The 26,090-nt window shown below is 36.5% G+C and overlaps 1 protein-coding gene across 1 annotated transcript in view; it reads left to right on the top strand.

The window, feature by feature from the left end:
- The first annotated feature begins 2,120 nt into the window (after nt 1-2,120).
- Nucleotides 2,121-26,090, top strand: part of clmpb (CXADR like membrane protein b) — a 118,755-nt gene continuing 94,785 nt past the window's right edge. The window contains exon 1 of the mRNA XM_073850807.1: nt 2,121-2,378. Within this exon, the coding sequence (XP_073706908.1) occupies nt 2,348-2,378 (31 nt within the window). The 5' untranslated portion in view covers nt 2,121-2,347. The remainder of the gene's footprint in view (nt 2,379-26,090) is intronic.

Genomic DNA, 26,090 nt, shown 5'->3' with positions numbered 1-26,090 from the left:
TTTCCTTACAGATTTCAAGAGAACTGTGAACAAAAGATCTGTCAGTTTTGGCTTTATGAGACAGATGAAGAAAGAAAAAAAAAGCTTTTTTGCTTTTAGACACACAGACATGAAGAATCAGTGTGAGAATCACAACAACGGTGACCACCAAAAAACCAAGTTGTAGCCAATCAGAACTCATCCATGACTCCCATCATGCATTGCGACATGAATAAATTATGAGCTCTTTGGCCTATTTTTTAAACCAAAACAAGCTGACTAAACTTAATGGTTTTAAGTTAAAGGACATTGATTACATTGATTTGGTTGGACATTACTATTTCACATTGATTTTCCTAATTCAATTGTGTTGTCTTAACAGAATAATTTTGAAAAGATTGAAAAAAATCCTTATATGTTAATAATAAACAATTTGGTTGTTTGGAACCACTGTCCATAATTGAATTGAGTTAGTTTAAAGAATCATTTTTTTGAGTGTGTGTTGAATTGATAAGCAAAGACTTATATTGTTAGAAAATAACATTTTGAATAAATGCTGTTCTTTTTTACTTTTTATTCATCAGAGAATCCTGAAAAAAGTATCACAGGTTCCAAAAAATATATGGTAGCACAATTGTTGCCAACATTAATAATTCTAATAATAAATCAGCATGAATGATATCTGAAGGATCATGTGGCACTGAAGACCAGAGTAATGGCTGATGAAAATTCAGCTTTGCATTACAGGATATATATATATATATATATATATATATATATATATATATATATTTATTTTTTTATTTTTTTTATTTTTTTTTTTAAGTACATTAAAATAGAAACCATTATTTTTTATTGTAATAACATTTTGCAGTATTTTTTTTCTGTATTTTTGATCAAATAAATGCAATCTTGATGAGCATAAAAGACTTAAAATGCATTACAAGTCTTATTGATCCCAAACTTTTCTGCACTAAAAACTGCACTATATCGTGTAAAGAAATGTGAGTAGTGATATACACTAGCCATAGCCATTTAATAGTAATTTTCTAAAAAACAGCAACAACAAAAACGATGTAATGTTTTTTTATAATCTAATTTCAAATCAACATTATTATTATTATTAAGCACTTTTATAACACAGACTATTTTGTCTTAAATATAATATGTGACCCTGGATCACAAAAACAGTCTTAAGTAGAACGGATATATTTGTAGCAATAGCTAAAAATACATTGTATGGGTCAAAATGATCGATTTTACTTTAATGCCAAAAATCATTAGGATATTATGTAAAGATGATGTTCCATGAAGATATTTTATACATTTCCCACAGTAAAAATATCAAAACTTAATTTTTGATTAGTACTATCCATTGCTAAGAACTTAATTTGAACAATTTTAAAGGCGATTTTCTCAGTATTTAGATTTTTTGCACCCTCAGATTTCAGATTTTTAAATAGTTGTATCTCGGCCAAATATTGTCCTATCCTAACAAACCATATATCAATATATCTCAATTCCAAAAAAAATGACTGGTTTTGTGGTCCAGGGTAACATACACTCTTGCACTTTGCAAAATTCATTTCTACATAACTACATTACTACTCCAATAATAAAGTGAGTTTAGTGTTAGATATGATTTTTTTTTTTTTATTATTATTATTATTACTATCAGACGTTTTTATAACAGGATATTCTATTCTAAATAAAACATTACTTTTCGCAAGACTAATTTCTATGTAAGAGCAAAAAAAAAAAAAACAGCAAAAATACTCACACGTGACTAATTGTAAAATATGAGATGTGACGTGTCGTGTATGCAGTAACACCATTGTTAACATACTGTTCTTACACTGTGGCTTTTTGCATCAGCTTCCATCAGAGCACATGTGCTGTGCTCCTCTCCATCCAGACAGTGCGAGTGTGCTTCAGACTCTAGAGGTCTCCATCCTTCAGCATCCACACACGCGCTGTGCATTCTTCTGCATCGGCCACAGACTCAGAGAGAAAGAGAGAGAGAGAAAGACAGAGAGGGAGAGACAGAGGACACCGCGCAACGCCAACCAGAGACGCGCGTCCTCCGTCAGAGCGAACGGGAACTTTGATGATTTGACGGTGAAACCGATGGAAACGTGGAGATGATGTTCCAGTCCTTGATGATGGATTCGTCTTTCAGCATGTCCAGCTATGCTGTCCTTGTGCTCGTCTCCTAATAGACTCCTAATTTTTCTTCTCAAATACTTGTGCTCTATTACAGCTTTTGTGATTGAACACTTAAGTCCGCGTGAAGAACAGTGAAGGAAACGGGGCGCGTTGTTTCAATTTTCATTTTTATAAAGGACTTCCAGTTCATACAGGATTCGTGATGTCTGCAACATACCGCTCCTTATTCCTTTGTAAGTAAACCGAATTATTTATTCTATTTCAGTGTGGCATTTTGTTTCATTTAGTGCTTGTCTATATTATCAGTAGCGTATTGTTCACCTTCATCCATGTCTAATAAGTTTTAGCATGAGCAGAGGATAAAGTCTTCAAAACGAAATCATGAATTTAACAAATAAGCATAGTAGAAGTACAGTTCATAACAAGACCCCCACCCAGTTGAGTAAATCAAATCCAGATGGTTTTGGTTTTCTGGTTCTGTGTTGGGCTCTGATGAGTTACACCCTTCAGACAGACAACTCTTGTTTTTAAGTTCAATGGAGAACTTTTTATTCACAATCATGTTCTGTTGCTTTGGTAAATCCAGAAACCATTGTGATCAAATATTAAGGTCTTAAAACACTATATTATCAAAATTGTTCTTCAGAAAGAGATTTTGAGGATCCTGAGGAACCTTTATTTTAAGGGTGTTCCATCATTGTGTTTGTGTCTAAGACCCTAGTAACATAATACCACAGGGAGAAATAGTACAGTGTGCTTTTATGCATATATTAAAGCATACATCACGACTCTGGTGATGATTATGCATCATCCAAATACTACGAGGGTAACAAAAGCTCGCATTTGCCGATTACATTCGTGCAACGGCAGAACATTGAACGTTCTTTGCAGAACGGAACAAAGACAGGGCACGTCGCCCAATCCAGATCTCTTAATTTGTTGTGACATCGGATGGCAAAAATAGATCCTCTTGTTAAACGTCCAGAGATGAGCCGGTGGCGCGATCCACTGGTGTCCGGTGGGCACGGGGGTCTCGCGTGTCTCGCCTGTCTGCGTGTGCTGGGGTCAGACCCCGGGAGGAAGTGTGAAAGCATGCATGCATCCATGGGTCACATTCCGAGTCCTCCACTGCCTCGCTCGCGGTTCATTGTCCGATCCTACGGCTGCACGCGCGTTTGTAACGGGAATTTAGTGCGCGTGACCCGTCGTTTATTATAATCACTGCGCCAAACTTTGTCCCGTCTTTCGTGTCCTCTGCGCGTATGTATGATGCAGAATGAAAGCGGTGTCTAGTACCTGCCTATTATGCTTCCTAAATATATGATACTGTGTGTGTATTAAAATTCCTCACGCATTCTTCGTGTCGTATTGAGAAGGTCAACGCTGCTGTAACACCCCTGACAGAGGCATCAGCTTGCAGACAATATCTCCACACACTGTTATTGTATAGCAGTATAATTCCTCGTTAATGATTTCAACAGTGTCATATGGCTCCTGCGAATATTGAAAGTCAGTTTCTGTATTGTAGAACATCTTAGCTAAAAAGGTTACAGCTGATTTAAAACACTCCCCAGTAGCAGGACATGTTGTCACACTCTTTGGGGGTAAGTTGCCATACTGGAAAGGTTATTGAAAGCTATTTTAAAAGTTTTCAGAAGTTTACTGAAGTAGAACATTTTTGAAACACAAAATTAAATGTCCAAAAAATGAACAAGATAGACTAACACACAAAAGTATCAAACCATTCATTTGGCTATATAATATAATTTTAATTAATATGCTAAAGAAAATTACAAAATGTGACATTTTGATGACAATCACAATTTCATACAATTCTCCCATGTTGAACATCAAAATCAATCAAACATTTGGGTTAATTTTAATTGTATGCTTAAACCCCAAATGCAACCCATTATGCTGTATGTATTCTACAGCAAAATAAACTGTTACTGTTATTTTAATTTGGAGGATAAAATAACTGTAAATAAAGAGGGAGGTGAAAACTAGCCCATGCCTGTCTAATGAGAATATAAAATGCCTGGTCACACTTTATGTTAGTGTCAATGATTTAATTTCCAATTAGTTGCATACTTAATATGAAATTATCACTATAGTAATAATACGCCTTTATTTCCATATGCTATGTTTATTACCTACACTGCATGTAAAGTGTTACCAATACTTTGCTTATAGTGCTAAAACTGTAACCAACACATCTACGGGATACTGCTGTTTGGCGTAATCCCATTAGGACAGTGAGTTTTCAGCGAAGTTTAGTGGAGTAGAATATTTTTGAAACACAAAATGAAATGAAATGTCCAAAAAATGCACAAGATAGACTAACATACAAAATATCAAACCATTAAGTTGGCCTTCTAATACAATTTTAATTATTATGCTAAAGAAAAATACAAAATGTGACAATGACAATCACAATTTCATACAATTCTCCCATATTTAAAATCAAAATCAAGCAAACTTTTGGGTTCAACATTTAGATTAAAATCTATTTTAATTTTATGCTTAAACCCTAAATGCAACCCACTATGCTGTATTTATTCGACAGCTAAATAAATTGTTACTGTTATTTTATTTGGAGATTAAAATCATTGTAATTAAAGAGGTCTATCTGTCTAATGAGAATATAAAACGCCAGGTCACACTTTACATTAGCATCCACGATTTAGTTTCTAATTATTTCCATACTTAATATGAAATTATTACAATAGTAATAATACGCCTTTATTTACATATGCTATGTTTAATACCTACACTGCATGTAAATTGTTACCAATGCTTTGCTTATAGTGCTAAAACTGTAACCCACACATCTATGTGATACTGCTGGTTGGCGTAATCCCATTAGGACGATGACAAGATGGAAAGAAAAGACGGAGAGGGTGTTACATGCATTCTGACACGTGCATCTAGTTCATGGGAAATACTTTAAGATAGCTTCATCTTCCAAGCCAAAATATCAAGTTTAAAATTCGCAGTAAGAATCATTAAATGTAATCTAAAGAGATATTATCAAATTTCACTTTGAGAACTATTGTGATATTGATTTATCAATCAGGTTACCGCATTTTGAAGGTCATGCTTATTTGCTATTTTTTTTCCAATGTTTTGCCTTTAGGCATTGAATGAGCCTTATATGTTTTCAAAAAGAATGTTTGGTCATTTTAATATGTTGTTTAGTTTGTGAGAGAGGAATGGATTGAGAACTGACGTCGTGCTTGTAGTAAGTCCCATTGGTTTGTGCATTAAATTAGTTAAATGAAATAGCCTTGTAGTGTCATTAGAAGTAAATTCCTTCAAGAATGTATAACTCCATTAATGGGAAAAGCTTTTAAACTTTATGTTTTGGCGTGTAGAGCTCATCTCGTTGCTGAGAGTCTTCAACGATAGACCGAATCAATAGTGCGTAATAGGATAATTTCCATTTCATTTGATTTGATGCTTTCGAAGATCTTACATTACTTAAGTCTAGCACCCTGGAGGGAAGTAATATGTATTTAAAAGTCTTATAGCAAAAATGAGCCTCTGCGAACTGCTGCTATCAGGAAATGAGCTAAAAAAGGACAAGCCAACCAAACTGTACAGAAACCACATGGATGATAAATCACTAGGCTAACCCATCTAACACCGACTGACTGACTCAATGGAAAACGTTAAATGAGAAGTCTGGCCAGTAATAACAGGTTGTAATTCACTTGTCAGAAATGTAATGGAACCATAATAGAGAACTTTCTGCGTGTCACGTGATCACTTAGTGCTCATCCAACACAGCTGAGACTCCACAAAGTCACTCTGACCAGTAGATATTTGTATTTCCATCATGCAATGACTGGATGCATTCATCAACCTACTGTTTTGAATATCCATCGCGGGTTGCCAGTAGTTACGCTAACAAGGCAAAGTGTTGGTTAAAGTCAGTCATTTTTTCATCCTGTGCTATATTTGTCTGATAACCACAGGCAGTAAGAAGATCTCTCATATCTGAAAATGACAGGACGCTGCAGACCCAGAGGTTATAAAATTACATCTCAATGCTCACATCCCTGATTCACAGGAAGTGTATGCAGAATGAATAAACACGCTAAACATTTTACTCACAGACTTGCATGCATGATAAAATGCTGTTTAATGATGAAAGCTTTTTTTTTTTTGTAAACATCGTGAAACTAAACATTGGTGTATATTACATTTTAGAAGAACTGTTTTTTTTTTCCAATAAATATTTATGAGAAAACTTTTGAAGACTTTAAATTACTTTGTGCCAAGTAGGTTTAAGTAGCTGAAATTTTCATCTGGAGATTTGGATTTTTGTTTGCCATGTTGACTGAAGCTCAGATGTTTGGTTAGGCAGCAGAAATAGCATTGCAATTTTCCAAGAAGTGGTTTGGGTGTCTGACTCTGTAGTGACATGAACATTCCTGAGGTTTTCCGTCAGGATGTCATCCAATTCAAGCCTACACTCTTAAAAATAAAGGTGCTTCACAATGCCATAGAAGAACCTTTTTTGTCTAAATGGTTCCTTAAAGAACCTTCAACATCTGAAGAACCTTTCTGTTTCACAAAAGGTTCTTTGTGGCGAAAGAAGGTTTATCAGATTATAAAAAGGTAAGAAAGAGATGGTTCTTGAAATAACTTTTGACTAAATGGCTCTTTGTGGAACCAAAAATGGTGTGCTGTGAAGAACTTTTTAAAGCACCTTTATTTTTAAGAGTGTACACTCTTAAAAATAAACTATTTTTGGTTCTACAAAGAACCATTCAGTCAAAGGTTCTTGCTTACCTTTTTTTAATCTGAAGAACCTTATTTGCCACATAGAACCATTTGTAAAACAGAAAGGTTCTTCAAGTGTTAAAGGTTCTTTATGGAACCATTTAGACAAAAAGGTTTTTCTATGGCATCATGAAGCACCTTTATTTGTAAGAGAGTGTCTACATGTAGAGACGCAGTAATCCAGGTCTAACCTTTTTTTTCCTCCCTTTGGATATACTATTTGTCATGGGATGGTATGACAGGGCTCTACATTAAGGACTCCGAGCTTCTAGTTAGCTGGTGTGGTGCTGTTATAACAACCTTCTCCTGAAAGACGGTGTGCTTGTCTCCTGCTGCACCACATCTGAGGTGACATTGTCTCAACTCTGTACTGAAATTCAATATTCTCCCTGTGCTGTCACGCCGCTGCTCCTCAGTGCAGATAAACAGCTTGAAGAGTTCTCCAGATGTGTTATTCTACTCGTTTGACCTTGAGGAACATGTGGTGCTGTTTCTTTTCGTAAATATGCTGTGACTCACTCTGTGGGAGGTGCTTTGACTTGTTGTTTGCGTTACTTCAAATATGTTAACATTAAAGAAACATTTGAAAACTTCACCTTTAAATCAACCATTTAAGAAGCTGTTGTAAATGATGAAGATTATAAAATCATTGTTTTATCGTTCCTGACATTTTAAACCACCCTTCCCTCAGTCTCATATTTACAGACTAAAAGTAAATGTTAGCTGTATTTGTCTTAAATATGAAAATAAAACCTTTAATTAAGAATAAAACTTTAAGGTTTGCAAAAACGAACTATAACACACTCCTTGACTGAAGAAAATATATCAAAGGAAGCCACAGTAAACACCAGGCCACGTTTGAGTCGTTCTGTAGCCTATAAATCTCAGACTCTTTTGACTCCCTTGGCTAAATTACTCCCAGATTACTTTGGAGCCGCTCAACAGGAACTGCCTATTTTCCTTTACGGCTAACCTTTGACAGATGTTCATGAATGGTCCGGATTGACAATAATTCAATCCAGCTGCATCTTGGTGTAGCAAACCCCAGCTTGCTTACATAAGTCACTGGTCATGAGTGGCCCTCCGCCCCTCACTCAGCCCCTGATATGCAGGTTTTGGCTTCCAGAATTGCATGGCCCAACAGGATTTTGCTAATCGCCATCTCTATGCTTATTTGCAAGTGAAAGAATAGAGGATTGTGTGCATTATTTGATGCAGCTAATAACTATGAAAGTCAATGATGCAAGGGCAATTACTTTTTTCCTGATTCCTGGAAGTACTTTGTTTGTAGCGAGTGTAAACAATTTGATGAGGGTCTTCAATGAGGAGCTGAGATTAGCACAATGATAAACAATATAGCCAGAAGAATTGCCAATGAACCAAACAATGAATACTGAGAGGAGAATCTGCAAAACAGTTACTTTTTATGTGGTATTTCTGGGAAAACATATTAGCTGTTATATTAGCTGTCTTTTATCCTGTTAAAAGAGAGAGTTCACCCAAAAATGAAAATTCTGTCATCATCACCCTCTAATTGGCAGTAGCCATTGACTTTTCCTAGGTTTTTTCCCCTCTATACTATGGAAGTCATTGGCTACAGTTAACTGTTTGGTTGCCAACATTTTTAAAAATATCTTCTTTTGTGTTCAACAGAAGAAAGAGACTCAGGTTTGGAACAATTTTATGGTGAGTAAATGATGACAGAATTTTCATTTTGGGTTAATTATCCCTTTAAACTGTATGAAAGTTGCATTTTAAGTGTTGTGTCTTGTGCACTTTATACTCACGAACAGCCAAATACAAATCACAACTAGAACTAATTAAACGTAATAATAGTAATGCTGGAACGTTTCAAATCTTAAAATGCTTTAAACTTGTTTAAGTGTTGGAGTGATGCACAACGGCCGGTAAATTTCATAGTCATTGACTGAAATTTCTTACATAAGATCTCGAAACTCTCTCGGTGAAGTCCACTTTGCAGCACAGTTAGTGTCATTGACTCATTGACTTTAACCAATTAATACAACGTGATGTAAAGTGATGTACTAAACGGATACAGTGAGGGAAAAAATTATTTGATCCCCTGCTGATTTTGTATGTTTGCCCACTGACAAAGAAATGATCAGTCTATAATTTTAATGCTAGGTTTATTTGAACAGTGAGACAGAATAACAACAAAAATCTAGAAAAATGCATTTCAAAAAAAGTTATAAATTGATTTGCATTTTAATGAGTGAAATAAGTATTTGACCATGTTTTCACCTCCATGTTTGGCAGTAAAGACGTTGTTCTTGGGGTCATAGGCAGCATTCCTCCATCTCCAAACATGGCGAGTTGAGTTGATGCCAAAGAGCTCGATTTTGGTCTCATCTGAACACAACACTTTCACCCAGTTCTTCTCTGAATCATTCAGATGTTCACTGGCAAACTTCAGATGCTCCTGTACATGTGCCTTGCGGGTGCTACAGGATTTCATTCCTTCATGGCATAGTGGGTTACCAATTGTTTTCTGACTATGGTCCAAGCTGCCTTAAGATCATTGACAAGATCCTCCTATGTAGTTTTGGGCTAATTCCTCAGCGTTCTCATGATCATTGAAACTCCACGAGGTGAGATCTTGCATGGAGCCCCTGACTGAGGAAGATTGGCAATTTTTTTGTGTTTCTTCCATTTGCAAATAATCGCACCAGCTGTTGTCACCTTCTCACCAAACTGCTTGGCGATGGTCTTGTATTTTATACAGCTAAAAAGCTGAGATTAGGAGCACTCTCTTAAAGACTAGGTGTAGGTCTACTAATCTCAGCTCATTACCTGTATAAAAGACACCTGGGAGCCAGAAATTTTGCTAATTGATAATGGACCAAATACTTATTTCACTCATTAAAATGCAAATCAATTTACTTTTTTGAAATGCAATTTTTTTTTTTTTTTTTTTGTTATTCTTTCTCTCACTGTTCAAATAAGCCAACCATTAAAATTATAGACTGATAATTTCTTTGTCAGTGGGCAAAAGTACAAAATCAGCAGGGGATCAATGACAATTATATTTTTTTTGCAAAAACTTGCACTTTGAAATCTGTTTTCAAAAGTTTGAATTGTCACATCCTCAACACATTTCGTCCAAACCGCATAAAAAATGTTCTGGTTTTAGTTGAAAACAGTGTTGTGTAAACACCCCCTAACTCAACGTTGGCTTTGAAGCTGGAACTGTTAGCTTGGAAGCAAAAACAGGCAAGTAGCTGAAAATACTGCATCTGTAATGTAAGTTCCTCAATTTAACTTGTTCATTTACCACTTGAATAAAAGTAATGTTGCATGTGCACGCGTGCTATCATGTAGATGGTTTACGTAAAGAAACAAAACACATTCAGCAGGCAATTTACTCCTTTGTGAATTTACCCCTTTGTGTTTAAGATCCAAATCTTTTTCATCACCCGTTCTGTGATGTTGAACACCGTTCACATGCATTCGCTTTCTTAAAACATCCAGAAAGACCAAATGAGAACAGTGTCTCGGCTTTGCATCATGTTGTTGGGAATGATTTCATCATGGATGTATATTGACTGAACACTCTCCGCCTGAGCTTGAGGCTTTGCTTACTTCCTCTCAAGAAGGGAAGCAGTACCTCAATGAAATCATGCAGGCGTGGCTGAGGCTGGCATTCTGTCTATTCTGAGCTCAAGCTGTATTTGATCTTGACTTTTTAAGGGAGGGAAGCAGGTATAAATTTCTGTTTTCAGTACGGAGCAGTGATCTGTTTATTCAGACAGACAATAAATAAATAAATAAAAGGATCGCCAAAAAGATAACAAACTGCTCTAGGAGAAAAAAGCCTATCTTATCAAAATTTGAAGAGCGTACATGAGGATCATGGATATAAAAGTAAGTGTTTGCTCAGGAAAGAATACCCAAGAGATAACCTGCTCTATTCTGAGACATACAGTTTTGTTGATAATCCACCAAGGCTGTTTTGTTGGAGCTAGAGAGATGGGTTTGTCTGGTAAGTGAAGCTAGAGATGGCTGTGATTGCAGTTCCTCAGTACTGATTATTTACTGTATGTTAAAAAAATAGTTCAATTCCAGAACAAAAATGTACAGATAATGTACTCACCCCCTTGTCAACCAAGACGTTCATGTCTTTCTTTCTTCAGTTGTAAAGAAATTATGGTTTTTGAGGAAAACATTTTAGGATTTCTCTCCATATAATGGACTTCTATGGTGCCCCAGAGTTTGAACTTCCAAAATGCAGTTTAAATGCAGCTTCAAAGGGCTCTTAACTATCCCAGCCGAGGAAGAAGGGCTTTATCTAGTGAAATGTTCGATTATTTTCTCTGTGTATTTCGGTTCAAGACAGTTAGGGTATCTAAATCTAATTTTCTCCTCCGACTACAAAATCGTTTGCCTTTTTCTTTCAAAATTTTTCTTTCAAAGGGCATTTGAACTTTATTGCATGTTCACTTTGTAAACACTAGGTCGGTACTTCTGTAGCGATGTACGATGATTTTGAAGTTGGAGGAGAAAATAATATTTAAATTTTTAGACCAATCCTAATTGTCATTAACCGGAATACAGAGTTCATGCAAAGACGGGTGTTTAAGGTTAAAAAGTATATATTGTACTTTTTTTTTTTTTTAAATAACCAATCGTTTTGCTAGATAAGACCATTCTTCCTCGGCTGGGATTGTCCTTTAAAGCCCCATTTAAACTGCATTTTGGAAGTTTAAACTCGGAGGCACCATAGAAGTCCACTATATGGAGAAAAATCCTGAAATGTTTTCCCCAAAAAACATATTTTTTTAACAACTGAAGAAAGAAAGACATGAGCATCTTGGATAATAAGGTTGTGAGTACATTGTACTCACAAATGTTTGTTCTGGAAGTGAACTGCTCCTTTAATTCATAGTTTTACCTCAAAGTGAGGTAGTTTTTAAAAGTAATAGACCACCCAAAAATAAACCTTTTGTCACTTACACTCATGCTTCTACCAGCAGCTCAAATTAAGCTATAATGAAAATTAATGATAATGTCAAGCTCCAAATACCACACAGTACCACATAGTTATCTTATAAATAATTCTTAATAAGATAAGCAAACCAATATTTTAAGAAAAAAAAAATAAAATAAAAAATGAAAGCTTTTTCTGTGCTGTGCCTGTCAGTTTTGCCCAAAATGCATCGCACCAATTTTATTAGCTTTTACTGTGACTAATTTATCTAGATTTATGCCAGAATAAAAATTTCTACCATGGGTAAACTATTAAAATATGGATGGTGGCATTTCCAAGCCATGTGGTTAGGGTTTTTAGAATGGTGTTTTTATTTTCAACTCTGATCTGATTTCATGCAGCAGTTGTTTTGAATTCATAGGCATAATGTGTTTTTGCGCCGATGTTCTGTACTAATTTGCTTGCCCAGTTTGGTATTTCACTTTGTTTTATCTGCTGCTTTCCACTGTGCTTTTGTATTTACTTTCTGATAAGATTGAATGCACCTGCAGTGGTGTCTGTTGCAATGATGCAACTTGCTTCCAAATGAGCTTTTCTCACTCTTTTTGTAGCATTGCCACAAGTTTTTGTATATCCTTCCAAATCCACTGATAATTGCTATCCGAGAACAGTCTGCTTACAGGGAAATCAGAATAAGACAGTCTGAAGAGGCTTCTTCTGTTTTGATTGTTTAATGTTTTCATTGCCAATGCACAGAATGCCTGAAAGCAAGATATTCTATTACAGCAGGAAGGGATGTTACATCCTCAGGCAGGAAAGCATCTTCTGTCTCCCACCAGGAATTCATTAGCATGAGACTCCAGCTTTGTTTCCATCGGTTTGACAGGCAGCTGTAATTGAATTGAATTGATTATAGATAGATAAATATCTTCTCCACCGCAGACGCATGTTTCTCCATGTGGAGAGTGGCCTTTAGACTCTTTTTGTTGCTCGTATCTTCTCTCTTTGTTCTGAGAGGGGCTGGAGACAGAATGTGAGGGGAAATGTTCCACGTCGCTCTGTTTAGACACCCGCTGTTTCTTTCAATTTGAAACAGTCTATTAGCTCTGCTAGCAGGCCACTCCATTTGCTGTTTTGAGCTGGCTTGCTCCAGTGTCTCACTTCGTTTCCATCTTGCAAGCCAAAATCTTCCCCACCTCTTATTTACTCATCCTCAACCAGCTTGTTTTATCCAAAATATATATGTAATTTATTATTATTATTTTTATATATTTTTGCACAAACTGTCGTTTTATATGACATATTAAAGGATGTAATAGAGCCTATTTGGTTTTATCCTATTGGAATGTACTTCAAAAATCATCATTCTGCAATGAAAAAGGCATCCATTTCATAGCATGACTCATTTGTTGTTGCCAAATGCATTGTTTTACCTCTGAAAGGTCAATAATTAATGAAAGAGATCTGCACAAGAGGAATATAATTGCATCGATCGCTTATTGAACTGATTGATGAGATGCAGGCCAGGGCTGAGGATTTTATGATACTCTTGTCTAAATCGAGTTTGAGCTGATGTCTGTACTTCCAAGACGATGTGCGTGTAATGGCTGTTATATATTCACTGTTCCCTTAATGGACCTTTTATTAATTTAAAATTAAGGAGTAAATAAATAAGTGAAACAGACTTTAATGTTACATCATAAAATTATGAGTGTTTCACTTATTTTTTATACTTGTTGAGCTTTGATGATAATTCAATTCATGAAAAGAGTACAAATAACTGGATTTCAGTTATGTCAATAAATTTGTCATAAAAAATGCTCTTTTTGTTTCATCTACTAATAATAAATGAATTTTACTATAAGACTGCATTTGCATGTTGCTCTCAGTATATGTTATTCTTTTATATTGTTAGCTGTACCGTTTTGAATCTTTTGTTTTACCATAGGACTTTACATGATAGATGTAAACCAAAAGATAATATATATTTTTTTTCAAATATTCATAAAAAATGTATATTTTTTTCATGAAATGAGTTCAAATCACAGGTTGTCCAGACTTAGCTGTTGGCACATGGTTAATAATCTGTAAACCCTTTATTTTTCTAGCCAATACCTATACATGCTGATACATATATATTATAATATATAATTTTTCCCGTAAACTAATTTTCAGTGCCTAAACTATAAAAATGTGCATGCAAAATGCTAAACAGACAAAAAATTGATGGTTTTGGATGGTCACCATGTTAAAGGGGTCCTATTATGGTTGTCTTTATTTTGTTTTGGGGGTGCACTAGAACATGCTCTCATGGTTCGAAAAATGCATTATTTTTCACATAATTTACATTATTACAATAACTTTCTCCCCAGCCTGGCACAAATGGCTTGATTAGATCCAGGTTTGATGAAGGCCCACCTTCCGAAAAATGAAACGTGTTGTGATTGGTTAGCAGTTCCACTGAACTGCGATTTGGCGAACAGCTTAGATGGCTTTTCAGTCCTGCCACGGCCCTTCCCAAAGCAGCAAGTTCAAGCTAGATTAAAGTGATCGTTACATTTTAAATATGGATATTTTTCTTACAAAAACACATTGGTTTGCTACAGGATGCTTTTATTCACCAGAACCATGTGATGCATTTTATTGGACTTGTTTTGGACTTGTTCTAAAACTTGGGCGTGCCAGGATTATTTTTAATATAACTCCGATTGCATTTGTCTGAAAGAAGGAAGTCATATACACCTAGGATGCATGGAGGGTGAGTAAATAATATGCTACAGTAGTGTTGGTCCTATCATCAGCCTGCGAGATTGTGGATACATGATATCATCATTATTGTGCTATTTTTTTTTATTATTTACATGCCTGAAACTAGGGCTGGGCAAAATATCGCATGCGATTGTCATGCGTATCTCATCAGTAAAGCCGGTTCTGTGATTGGTAGTAAATCTCCATCACCTGCGTTCAGATGGCGCGGTATTTAAAACACTGAGCCGTAGATCACTGAAAAGCTATACAATATCACGTTCAAAATTGAATGCGATTCATCCGCGATTTGAATGCGATATTGCATAGCTTTTCAGTGATCTACCGCTCAGTGTTTTAAATACCGCGCCATCTGAACGCAGGTGATGGAGATTTACTACTAATCACAGAACCGGCTTTACTGATGAGATACGCATGACAATCGCATGTGATATATTGCCCAGCCCTACCTGAAACCAACATAAGGCTAGTGAAGCTATCTACACTGTACGATGAATAAATTTCTTACCACACACTGCACACGTCTACGGCACAGCTCCGACGCAGCAACCGATGATCGTCACTCTAGTCAATGCTTGTGTTTACGTCAGCCGCGGCTCCGCATGTTTTTCGACCCTCTATACCGCACACATCAACTGCGCTGGTCTGACACGGCGACCATAGCTGTTTGTGGTCACAAAACAAGTCAATGCTTGTGTTTATACCAGCCGCCCTGCGGCTTGCTGAAGCATCCCAGAAGTGGCTGTCCATGCTACATTGCTAAATTTAGGCTAATCCCCCACCTCGTCCCTCCCCACCTGCCAACGATTTGAATTTCCGTAGGCAGGATTTATTTGAATGATATTCTAATGAGCTTTGTGACATCATAACATCCAGAAAACAATGCTGTGCAGCCCAAACGTGCCGTTTGTTGTAGTTCTTAAAAAGGGATTTTTTAAAAAACTAAATATCTCCATTTAGAGTGGACTTTGAGATTTGTAACTTTGTAGATGTTTTTTATGCCCAAACATACGCACCACACACTGGCTAAAATTCAAAAAGTGAAAAAGTATAATAGACCCCTTTAAATGGATTTTATTTCTGGATTTTATAATCTGCATAAGCATTGATACTCATACAAGGAAGTAATAGGCTTGGGTGATGAATGGCTTAATTATCAGGCCTCAGTGTCAGACATTCCGTTCTTCATACTAGAGCAAAAACATTGCATAAAGGAGTATCGCTGATCAATCGCAAGGCTGTCTGCAATTAACTCCCTAATGCGCCTGATTACACCGACTCCAGCGTGCCCGTTTAACTAAGTGACTCAACCTTTTAAACGGCCAGCCGCTGCACACACTCATTGTTTGCACTCAAGATTAAGCCCCTTGTCCAAGTGCTTTCACCTTGAGAAAATGGTATTGTGCACTACCCTGCTGTAAAAAGCACCTACCTTTCCTCTTTATTCTCCAGAAACGGTTTCCGAACAGATGGCGTACGCACCCTCATTTTTTTTACGAGTCGTTAGACTTGACTTGTTGATGAAATGGAGACCTTCCGCTACCCTGATCATGCAGATGTGTGTCTTTACAGTTTAATATATCTTCCGTGTCGCTGCATACCAGGTGCAGGAAACACTGTATAGCCGACGGCACCTCCATACATTACACGGCATCTGACGGAGGTGATATTGGGAAGCCTTTGCTGTTAGCGTCTAAAACACAGCAGATTTATTCAGAAATGCTGCCAAAGCCTTTGGTTGTTACTCTGTTTGGTTGAAACATGCACACTCCCACATTGAGACCTTGAGACTAGGTCTGGGTATGGCATAACAAGCTTACCACACCTCAGGGAGCAAACATTAAAGCCGTTCTCTTCCTGAGTCCCAGCCTGCAGCCATATTCCTCTGTACATGCTTAATAGTTCAGTCATTTTTGGCTTCCCTTGTGTCTCTTTCCACCTGATTATTTATGATTTTCATGTAGGATAGCTGTCTCCATGCTCCATCAAACTAGAAAATGGATGGAAGGTAAGCGGTGGTGTTTGGCAAGGCGGAAACACTAAAAATGCATGAATGTATAGTATACAATGTTTCATTCACTATTAATTGCTTTTTGAGTCCTTATGTGAGCAGAAAATGTTCTCTTGGAACAGGTGCATACATACATACATACATGAATTTGTTTTATAGCCTCCTTTAATGCTGATAAATCTGGATTATTCTAAATAAGGGTGCATGAGATCATCTCCATATAAGGGCTTTCCACACAACTGCTCATGTATAGCCACACACACACACACACACACACACACACACACACACATGTTGTATATGTGGTTTATACAGATTCTCCATAGCCGTAATGGTATTTATACTGTACAAACTGTATTTTCTATCCCACTACACCAGGTGGAAACTGCATTTTTACATTTTCAAAAAAAAAGAAAACACCATTTAGTATGATTTTAAGCTTTTGAATTATGGGGACACAGGAAGTGTCCTCATAAACCATTTTCACATTGTAATACCTATGTCATACCCCTGTCATACAGTAATACAAATTTGTGTCTTTATAAACTACCTAAACCTGTGCGCGGACACACACATACTTTTCTAAGGCCACCAGGAATCTGTGAAATGCTATATGTTTGATTACTTTGTTCTAAAAGATAAAATAATAATAATATAAATAACGAATATAATTCCAAATTTCTGCTTGATGACATTTTCTAACAGGTTTTACACAGTGCATTCACTTTGTTAGTGAATGAGACGCATTATCTGGGTCATAGAAATCCCTAAAATATACATTCACTGTATCTTATTTATTCTTAATTTGTTTATTTTTATTTGTTTATACCTGTTTTGTGACTGTCCCTTTAAATGCTAATGAGCTCTGGTTACCCCACCCCTCTCTTCCATGGGGTGACGAGCTGTTCTCTGAGACTCTAAACTTTAGCCACATTTAGCTGCGGAACTTGCTAACTAGCACATTATTAGAAAAAGCGATTTGTAAAGATTCATAAAAAACCTTATACTCACTTCTTCTGTGGGTGAAGCTGGATCACGAATGATTTGCGTGAACACCCTGCTGAATAAAACAGCTAAAACCAGGTTGGTTGGCTGGTCTTAGCTGGTTTAAGCTGAAAGTAGCTGGTTTTAGCTGGTCTCCCAGCCTGGCCAGGTTGGTTTTAGCTGGTAGTCTCTCAGCTTGACCAGCCTGACCAGCCTGTCCACACTGTAAAAAATTTGCTGTAAATTTTACAGTAAAATACTGGCAGCAGGGTTGCTAGCCGGTTACTGTAATATTTACAGCAGCATTGCTGTAATTTTAATTTACAGCATCATCCTGTATTTCCTGATTACAACAAATAACTGTATTTTTTACATTGTTGAGTTTTTTTTTACAGTATACTACTTTAATTTGTGTATTCTGTATTTGCAGTATTTATTTTCCAGATTGCTGAATATTAATGACTAGCATTTTAAACAATTTATTAACTGCATAAGCTTTAAACAATATTTAACTGCATAAAGTGTTGTATAGTATGAAACTCAGTGCACCTATTATTTAATAAAAACAATAATAATAATTTGACACATCTTAATCTTGAAAAACAGGTCTAATTTTATTTAACATACAACTCTCAAATTTGCATGAAAGAAATGTCATAGAGCAGTGTATTTAGTATTATTCTGAATTCCAAAATAAATTGGGCATGAAAATATTTACTTGAAACAAATATTACCCTGCAAAACTTTAAGTTTAACCAATATTTAGCCAAAGTTTAACCAACATCAAGTTAACCAACATGGTCATAATTAAATGGTTCTAAGTACCACAAAGACAGTGATGAATTTTCACAACTTCATGAACAGTCCAACATGGCCAAACAACAAGGCCTCAAGTGAGTCCAACAAAACTTCTGATCAAAAAGGGAGAACAGTTCAGCTCCAGATGCTTCCCCATCCCAGGATGCAAAGAGTGGCTAAAAATATAGAAAAGAACAAAAAGGACAATACATTAGATATTTTACAAAACAATTACACAGTCAGATGCAGACAGAGGGATGACAGATACAGTCAAAGGCAGAGAGAGTGATGTGTGTTACAGTTAGATCAGTATGATTTTTATTGTTCTTTAAAAGAAGTTGTGTATGTTCATCAAGGCTGCATTTATTTAAACAAAACAGTAAACTTGTGAAAGATTATTACAATTTAAAATAAGTTTTATATTTTACTATACTTTCCAATATAATTTATTTCTAAGATGCAAAGCTGAATGTTCAGCATCATTACACCACTGTTACATGATATTTTAGAGATCATTCTCATTTATTATCAATACGCTGATTTATTGTCAATGTTATTGAATGTTATCTTGTCAGTGTATGTTTTGGAGCCTGTGATACTTTTTCAGGGTTCTTAGACGAATAAGTTTAAAAGAACAGCAGTTATTTAAAATATAACTTTTATCTAAACATATAAGTCTTTACAATCACTTTATCCATGAAAGGATCCTGAAAAAGTATCACAGGTTATTAAAAATATTAAGCAGCACAACTGCTTCTAACATTGATAATAATTTAGCATATACAATAATTTCATGGATCATGTGACACTGGAGTAATTAGAAGACTAGAGTATTGATGCTGAAATTTCAGAAATAAATTACATTTTAATGTATATTAAAATAAATAAAACATTATTTTAAATTCTAATAATATTTCACATTATATTTTTTCTGTATTTTTGATCAATTAAATGCAGCCTTGATGAGCAGAAGATACTTATTTCAAAACATAAAACCTACTGATCACAAAATTGTGAACGCTAGTGTAGATAAAGGATAAAAGAACATAATAAAAGGAAAAAGATCTTAATGTATGTGTACTTACATGTCAGTAATTCCACTGAAAATCCTTCGCATTGCAAAGAAGACTGGTAATTTGGGCTCACTTTAACTGGTTTCTTCTGTGCCCTGTCGTTTTAGATGGGTCTTTTCCTTTCAACTTCTTTGTTTCTCTCTCAGGATAAATATCTACAAAACAGTCAGGAAGCAGACAGTATGTAATTCACATTAGTTTTAGCTTTTGTACATCTGAATTATTCTCCCTAAAAAAAAACGTCTCTCTTCTTGAGTTGAGAAACATATTCTATCCACATGTAAAATGCAGGTGCTCAGATTGTTAGAATGCAACTGTTACCTTTGAATGAACTCCAAAGCTCCATCTGTATCCTCCTGGTATCGTTAGTCCAGAATATGTAACGTTAATATGCTGCGAACAGGCCAGACAGGACAATGGGCTGGATTAACTCATTCTTTAAATAAAAGTTAGCAAAAAGCATTAACGTTACATTCAAACAATAAGCGAATTAGCAAGTTATCAAAGGTGCTCGCACATCTCGCTGCTTACGTTAACCGCTTTAACAGCACAGTTCAGAGTTTACGTGAAACACACATCCTCCGTGAGCGGTTGACCGCGAATCGCGAGCCCTAAATACGCGTTTTATTTCGGCGCCCGTGTTAACAGATGCCTGCCTGTGCAAATTTGTTTTACATCATAAAATAATCACGAGAAGGTGTGCTGATCAGCACGACGTCACCTTGAATCATAACTTTTGTCAATGAAGCTTGTAATTCTTAACGTAGGAACCCAGAGATGTTACGCCTATAGCCGATATAAGGCCGGGGAATGTGTAAAATCCTCCCGCGACCGCGCTGCCGAATCCCCGCACAAGTCTCTCTCGCGCTCCGCGGACAGAGGATTCGTTAATCTGCAGTTACCGCGAATGTTTATGACACCTTAATATACCACTACATTTATGAAATGTGAAAAATAAAACAGAAATAAGTCACTTACCACAGCTGTGAATGATTCTTCTTGCTGCTCCCAAATGTCGACCGTTGAAGATAATCCCGCCTCTTTAGGTTTGAAATTTTACAGCAATAAGCTGTATGTTTGCATCAAACCACCTCATCACCCCAGAATGCATTGCGGTTTACAGCAATATGCTGTATTATAAGAAATACAACCTGCTGCTGTAAAATATTGCTGTAATTTTTACAGCAATTCGTTACAGTGCAGGCTTGGAAAGTGGCCAAAACACTTCTAAGACCAGCCTGCTGACCAGCTAAAACCAGCCTTGTTGACCAGCTAAAACCAGCCAACAGACTGGTTTTAGCTGTTTTTTTCAACAGGGCATAGACGCATGTAGGTAGATCAGAGGCGCATTCCCTTCAAAAACAAAAGTAATCTTCTGCATCTTCAGTGGTTTAGATGCTGGGAGTAAATGACGACTGCTAGTTCATTATTACATCCAACAAACAAAACTGTTCTGTTTTGTTTGTTGGATGTAATACAGCTTGATCTGAGAAAGTTATTATTGGGGATTATCATTATAGTGTGGATTTGTACACACACTGCCAACACACAAACAACATGTAAAAGTGAATTTTGCATTTGATGACCCCTTTAATATACAGTTTTCAGGTTTTTGGAAACTATATTTCCATTGGGTTCATGACTGTGCACATCTGACAAAAATCAAGAAGTGGTCCTGTGTCTTCGTGACAACAGCAAAGCAGATGTAATGTGGCATTTTATCTACAAACAATCAAGCTTTAGACCCTTGGAATTTTGACTGTTCTTTTGCTGCCTTGCAAGCGGCTGTATTTTTGGACATGCGCATCTAATTTTTCAATGCTGTTATTGAGTTGCACTTTGTTGTTGTCACTACTGACTTGTAATAACATTTCAGAACTAGTTGCAGGTACAAAAACAAATCCCATTTAATCTTATCATTTTGTGTATTGTAATACAGACAAAGAATAAGGAGTGCTTAAATTTGGCATGATTTGTTGCCCTTGGTCCAGAGAGACTTGGTAGGATGAGAAAATAGCTATGTCTGCAAAATGAGGCTTTCAGAATAATTAAAACCTGAGCGAGGATTGCAGCAGACCTTAAACAATGCTTTACAGCTTCAGTAAACAATCTTATTGACTCTGACTTTTGATATATTGCAACATATGGAGCACCAGTGCCAATTTTATTATTTTCAACTCCTCGCGGGAGTTCATACATCTGTTAACTAGTGGTTGCTCTGGTCTTTGTTTGCTCTTTGATTCTTCCTTGATTATGCAAAACCAACACACTGTGATGTGAAAGGGCATGTGATCTCTTAGTTGGTTAACCTTTCCTCTTGGATGCTCTTTTGACATTGAGCAATGTGGTGGATTCGGCTCCTCACCAGCCTCCGTGCTAATGAGGCAATTAAATCCCTGGTGTCGTGGTGCAGAGGGCTGGGAGAGAGGGAGGAAAGGGAGTGTGCTGTCTCAGCAAAGAGCAGCCCAGAGCGCCCAAAAAATTCCTTCAGAATGCAGAAGTGGAGCTCCTCTGGGTGCCACACAGTCTTGTCACATGTAATGTGTAGTACTTGTAGTACAATCCATCCAATGGTTTGTGTTTTCCTTTTCTTGTGAAATGTCTGGGGGTTTTTGGAGATCTGGATGTTAGTGTAGTAACAAGCCCTGGTTAGCATGCATCACTACTTTGATGATAGCTTATACCAGCGGTGTCCAGTCTTGGTCCTGTAGAGTTTAGCTCCACCTTCTCCCAACATACCTGCCCAGAAGATTCTAGTAATCCTGAAGACCTCGATTTCCTTAGTTCAAGGGTTGGAGCTTAACTCTGCAGGACAGTGGCTCTCCAGCATCTCTCGCTTGTATGTCAGGTTAAAATTTTGCACGACTTCGCCAACTTCAAACCTCAGACCTGCTAGAAAACATAGTAGGTGGGAAAGAATAGAAAGAGAACGTCAAGCCATATCAGGTGCTCTCTTTTGACTTCTACCACCCAAAAATACAACTAGCAACCACACAGCAATGCATTTAAATAGAGAACATCCAGACAACTACCAAAACACTGTCGCTTGACTTTTCCATGGCTAAGTTTCACTCACATGTATTTTTAAGTAGACCGATAACTGATATTTTGAACCGATATGTATGTCTGGGGTAAAAATTAAAAGGAATATCAAAATTAAGAGTAACAAAGGCTCTAACAAGAAACTGTCTTTAAATGCTTTTAAATTATTTTATCTGCAAATCCGTTTTTTAGAACAGTGATACCGATAACCATAAAAATGATTAATAATGGCGCCAATAATCAGCCAGGCTGATAATCGGTAGACCCCTAACTCACATTCTTTATATTTAGAAATTATAGTTAGCATATATTATCTCATGCAATTAAATTAAGATTTGAAACAGCAAACAAGACTGGTGCATGCATTTCCATGGTTAATAGTGATTAGTGATATATATGTCTGGGGTAAAAATAAAAATGAATATCAAAAATAAGAATAACAAGGGCTATAACAAAAAAAAAAATCTTTCTTTCTTTACATGCTTTTACATTTTTTTATCGGCAAATTGGTTTTAAAATGACAATATCAATAACCATAAAAATGTTTAATATCGGTGCCGATAATCTGCCAGGCCGATAATCGGTCGACCCCTAACTTACATTCTTTATATTTAGAAATTATAGTTAGCATATATTATCTCATGCAAGTAAATTAAGATTTTAAACAGCAAACAAGACTGGTGCATGCATTTCCATGTTAATGAATAGTGGTTAGTGCTGCTTTGCATGCTTTTTGCATGCTAGTTAAAGGGGTAATTTACAACTGACAAGTATTTTATAGACTTTTATAGACTTTTTCCTCACAAATAGGCAGGAAGATCTGGGTGCAGGTAATATGGATTTGCAAATACTGTACTACTGACATTGTAACAATACAAAGCTTGTTGAAAATCATAGAACTTTTCCTTTCAGCTATGTAAGGAACTTTATGGGGAAACTAACATTCATAACACAGTCCTTTCATGTAAAAGACTAACCTTGAAAGAACAGTGCTGGTAACTTTCCTTTTCTTGCTGATGTTATTTGTTATTGTAGTTGTCATAGCTGCTTTTTTGGGTCTAGAGTAGTTAGTAGTAAGTGGATGGCATTTCCCAGGTGCTGATTACAGTGTGTTTGTCCGACTCAGACAGTTTAGCACAACATCTCCTCAGATTGCTGTCCTTGGGTCTATGTGTACTTGACTATTTAGGAGCATTTGACCTAGGCAAACATAGCCGAAGCGTCTCGGAAGTGGTCACTGATCCCTCCGCTCCTCGAGGAGAGTGTTTACCTTCCCTCACGCTACCTCCATGACTTATTCATAGCACAGAGCGAGCCGCCACACTTCAGAGAGAAAACGTATGCCCATGTAAACAGCAGCGTCTGCACCCCAGTTGGCAGAGGGAAGCAATTTTTCGGATTTCATCTTTTGTTACTCACCTCATTTTGACCTCTGCAGCACTTTAGTGACAAACACACTCCAGGACAGAAGAATTGCAGAGCGGTTTCTGTCCCCTCTGGGCTGATATTATTTATAGTTTAACGCTGATTGTTTACACTGCATCGCAAGTTGAGAATTGTGGAAATAAAGTGCCTCCTTTTGTGCAATTTAATTAGAGTGACATCAATTAGCTGCTAGCAGTGCGGTTCACTGTAATGATACGCCATGACAGGGTTCGCATTAGGGCGCCAGGCTAATGTGTTTAAAGCAGACACAATTAAAACGAACACGCCGCCTGATAACGACAGGCTTACAGCTACTCTGAAGGAATTACGGAGTATAGCTGTCTGTCTTATAATGTACAGCTTATCCGACAGATTCCTTCTCTTTTGCTGGCGGCAATGAATGGCTGGTGTGGCATATCTTTGGGCAGAGTGTATGAAAGGCAGCTTCTCGTGCTGAGCTATGCAGAGCGGGACTCATTATCGCCACACAGGTGGGGCCTAGACAGGACACGACGGGAGAAACTGTCAAGAACAGACTGAATTGTTGTCTGTCTCACATCAAGATTGTTACTACATTGTATTGTGTCGTCTTCTGCAGGCAGGGGCGGACTGGCCATCGGGAGAACCGGGAGAATTCCCGGTGGCCTGGCAGCCAATTTGGCCCGCTGCCCTCCAATTTTTATTATTATTATTATTTTTATTTATTTTTTTATATTGTTGTTTTAATATTGTTTTTGTTGCCTACCGAGTGAACCAAAGTGGTTATTTCGGAATAATAAAATAATAAAACTATATAAAATAATTCATGAATCGGTTAGCCTTTACTGGCAACGCGTTTCGCCTTGCACGCATCCGCGCGACCGCCAAATGGACGCGAGACTCAAGAGTGAAGTGGAAGTGCCCAGGTGGAGCAGAGACACAAAACTGTCTTGTTTAGGACTTAAAGTGCAATTCAGTTGCATCTGTAAATAGACTATTGTAGTTTTGTCTTTGTTTAGTTAAGCATTAAACTGCTAGCAAATGTTAGCATTAGCAGTCAATTACTGCATAATTAACGAATTAACATAATTACAATTATAAAGCATAGGAATTTAGCCGTAAAAAATATTCACATCGTTTTAAAACACGTTTAGGAGCTAAGGCATTCAACACAACCCTTATGAAAATTAACCATGGTTACTAAAGTTAACCACAAATGAACAATGGTTTTGCTACAATATATAGTTTCACCCTGGTGTTTGTAGGAAAACTCTGATTATAGCCTACTAATAGGAATCAAGCTGCCAAAAAAAAAGGTTACTGCGTTTACCATAGGCCCAATAATACCATGGTTAATTTTCTTAGGGTAAAACATGACTTATTTTAATGCAAAAACATATTCAGTTGTAAGATTAAAAATATATATATATTCAAGATGTACCTATTATTGTACTAATTTTGACATTAAGGCAAGCTAAAACAATAACACATGGTCCTAATGTAGTACTTAAATTTTTCAAAAATAAATGTAAACCTATTCTATGTGAAAACAAATTACAATGAGGTGTTTGTTTTGTAACAAGGTTGATGAAAAAAGTGACAGGTAAGAAAATTTGTTAAAAAAAGTAAACACACATGAGAGACAGAGAGATTAAACAAACTGGAAAATTGGAAGTTTAAGAGATAACCTTTAATTTTTTTACCCAGTCAATTTAAACATTTTTATGTGATCATGATCGCCATATAATTCTTTTTTTTTTTTTCTCTCTCTGTGGTTTCAAAATTTGGTGTGGGTGTGTGGGATGGCCTGGATAAGTGTGAGATTTCCCGGCCTGAAATTTTGTCCCAGTCCGCCCCCAATCTGTACAGCTGAGTAAATGACTTGATACTTGATACTTCAATTGTTTTAAATTCAGGTTATTTTATTTCATTGGGTTAAAGTGTGCAGACTCTGAAGTGTTCTACCTATTGTTATTTTAATGAAAAGTCTGTTCAGTGCATAGCATTTGAAGTTTTGTTGTCAAAGTCATATGGTGCAACCAATGTGTAGAAACATGGGGATCATAAATTTGTAGACCCTTATGATTATGGGTAAAGTTCAATAAGTTTCTCAAAATATCAGATAATTTCACTC

Source organism: Garra rufa, chromosome 11, assembly GCF_049309525.1.
Source record: "Garra rufa chromosome 11, GarRuf1.0, whole genome shotgun sequence".
In the NCBI taxonomy this organism is placed as follows: domain Eukaryota; kingdom Metazoa; phylum Chordata; class Actinopteri; order Cypriniformes; family Cyprinidae; genus Garra; species Garra rufa.
The sequence above is the reverse complement of the archived record's forward strand: the minus strand, read 5'-3'. Positions and strand labels throughout refer to the sequence as shown.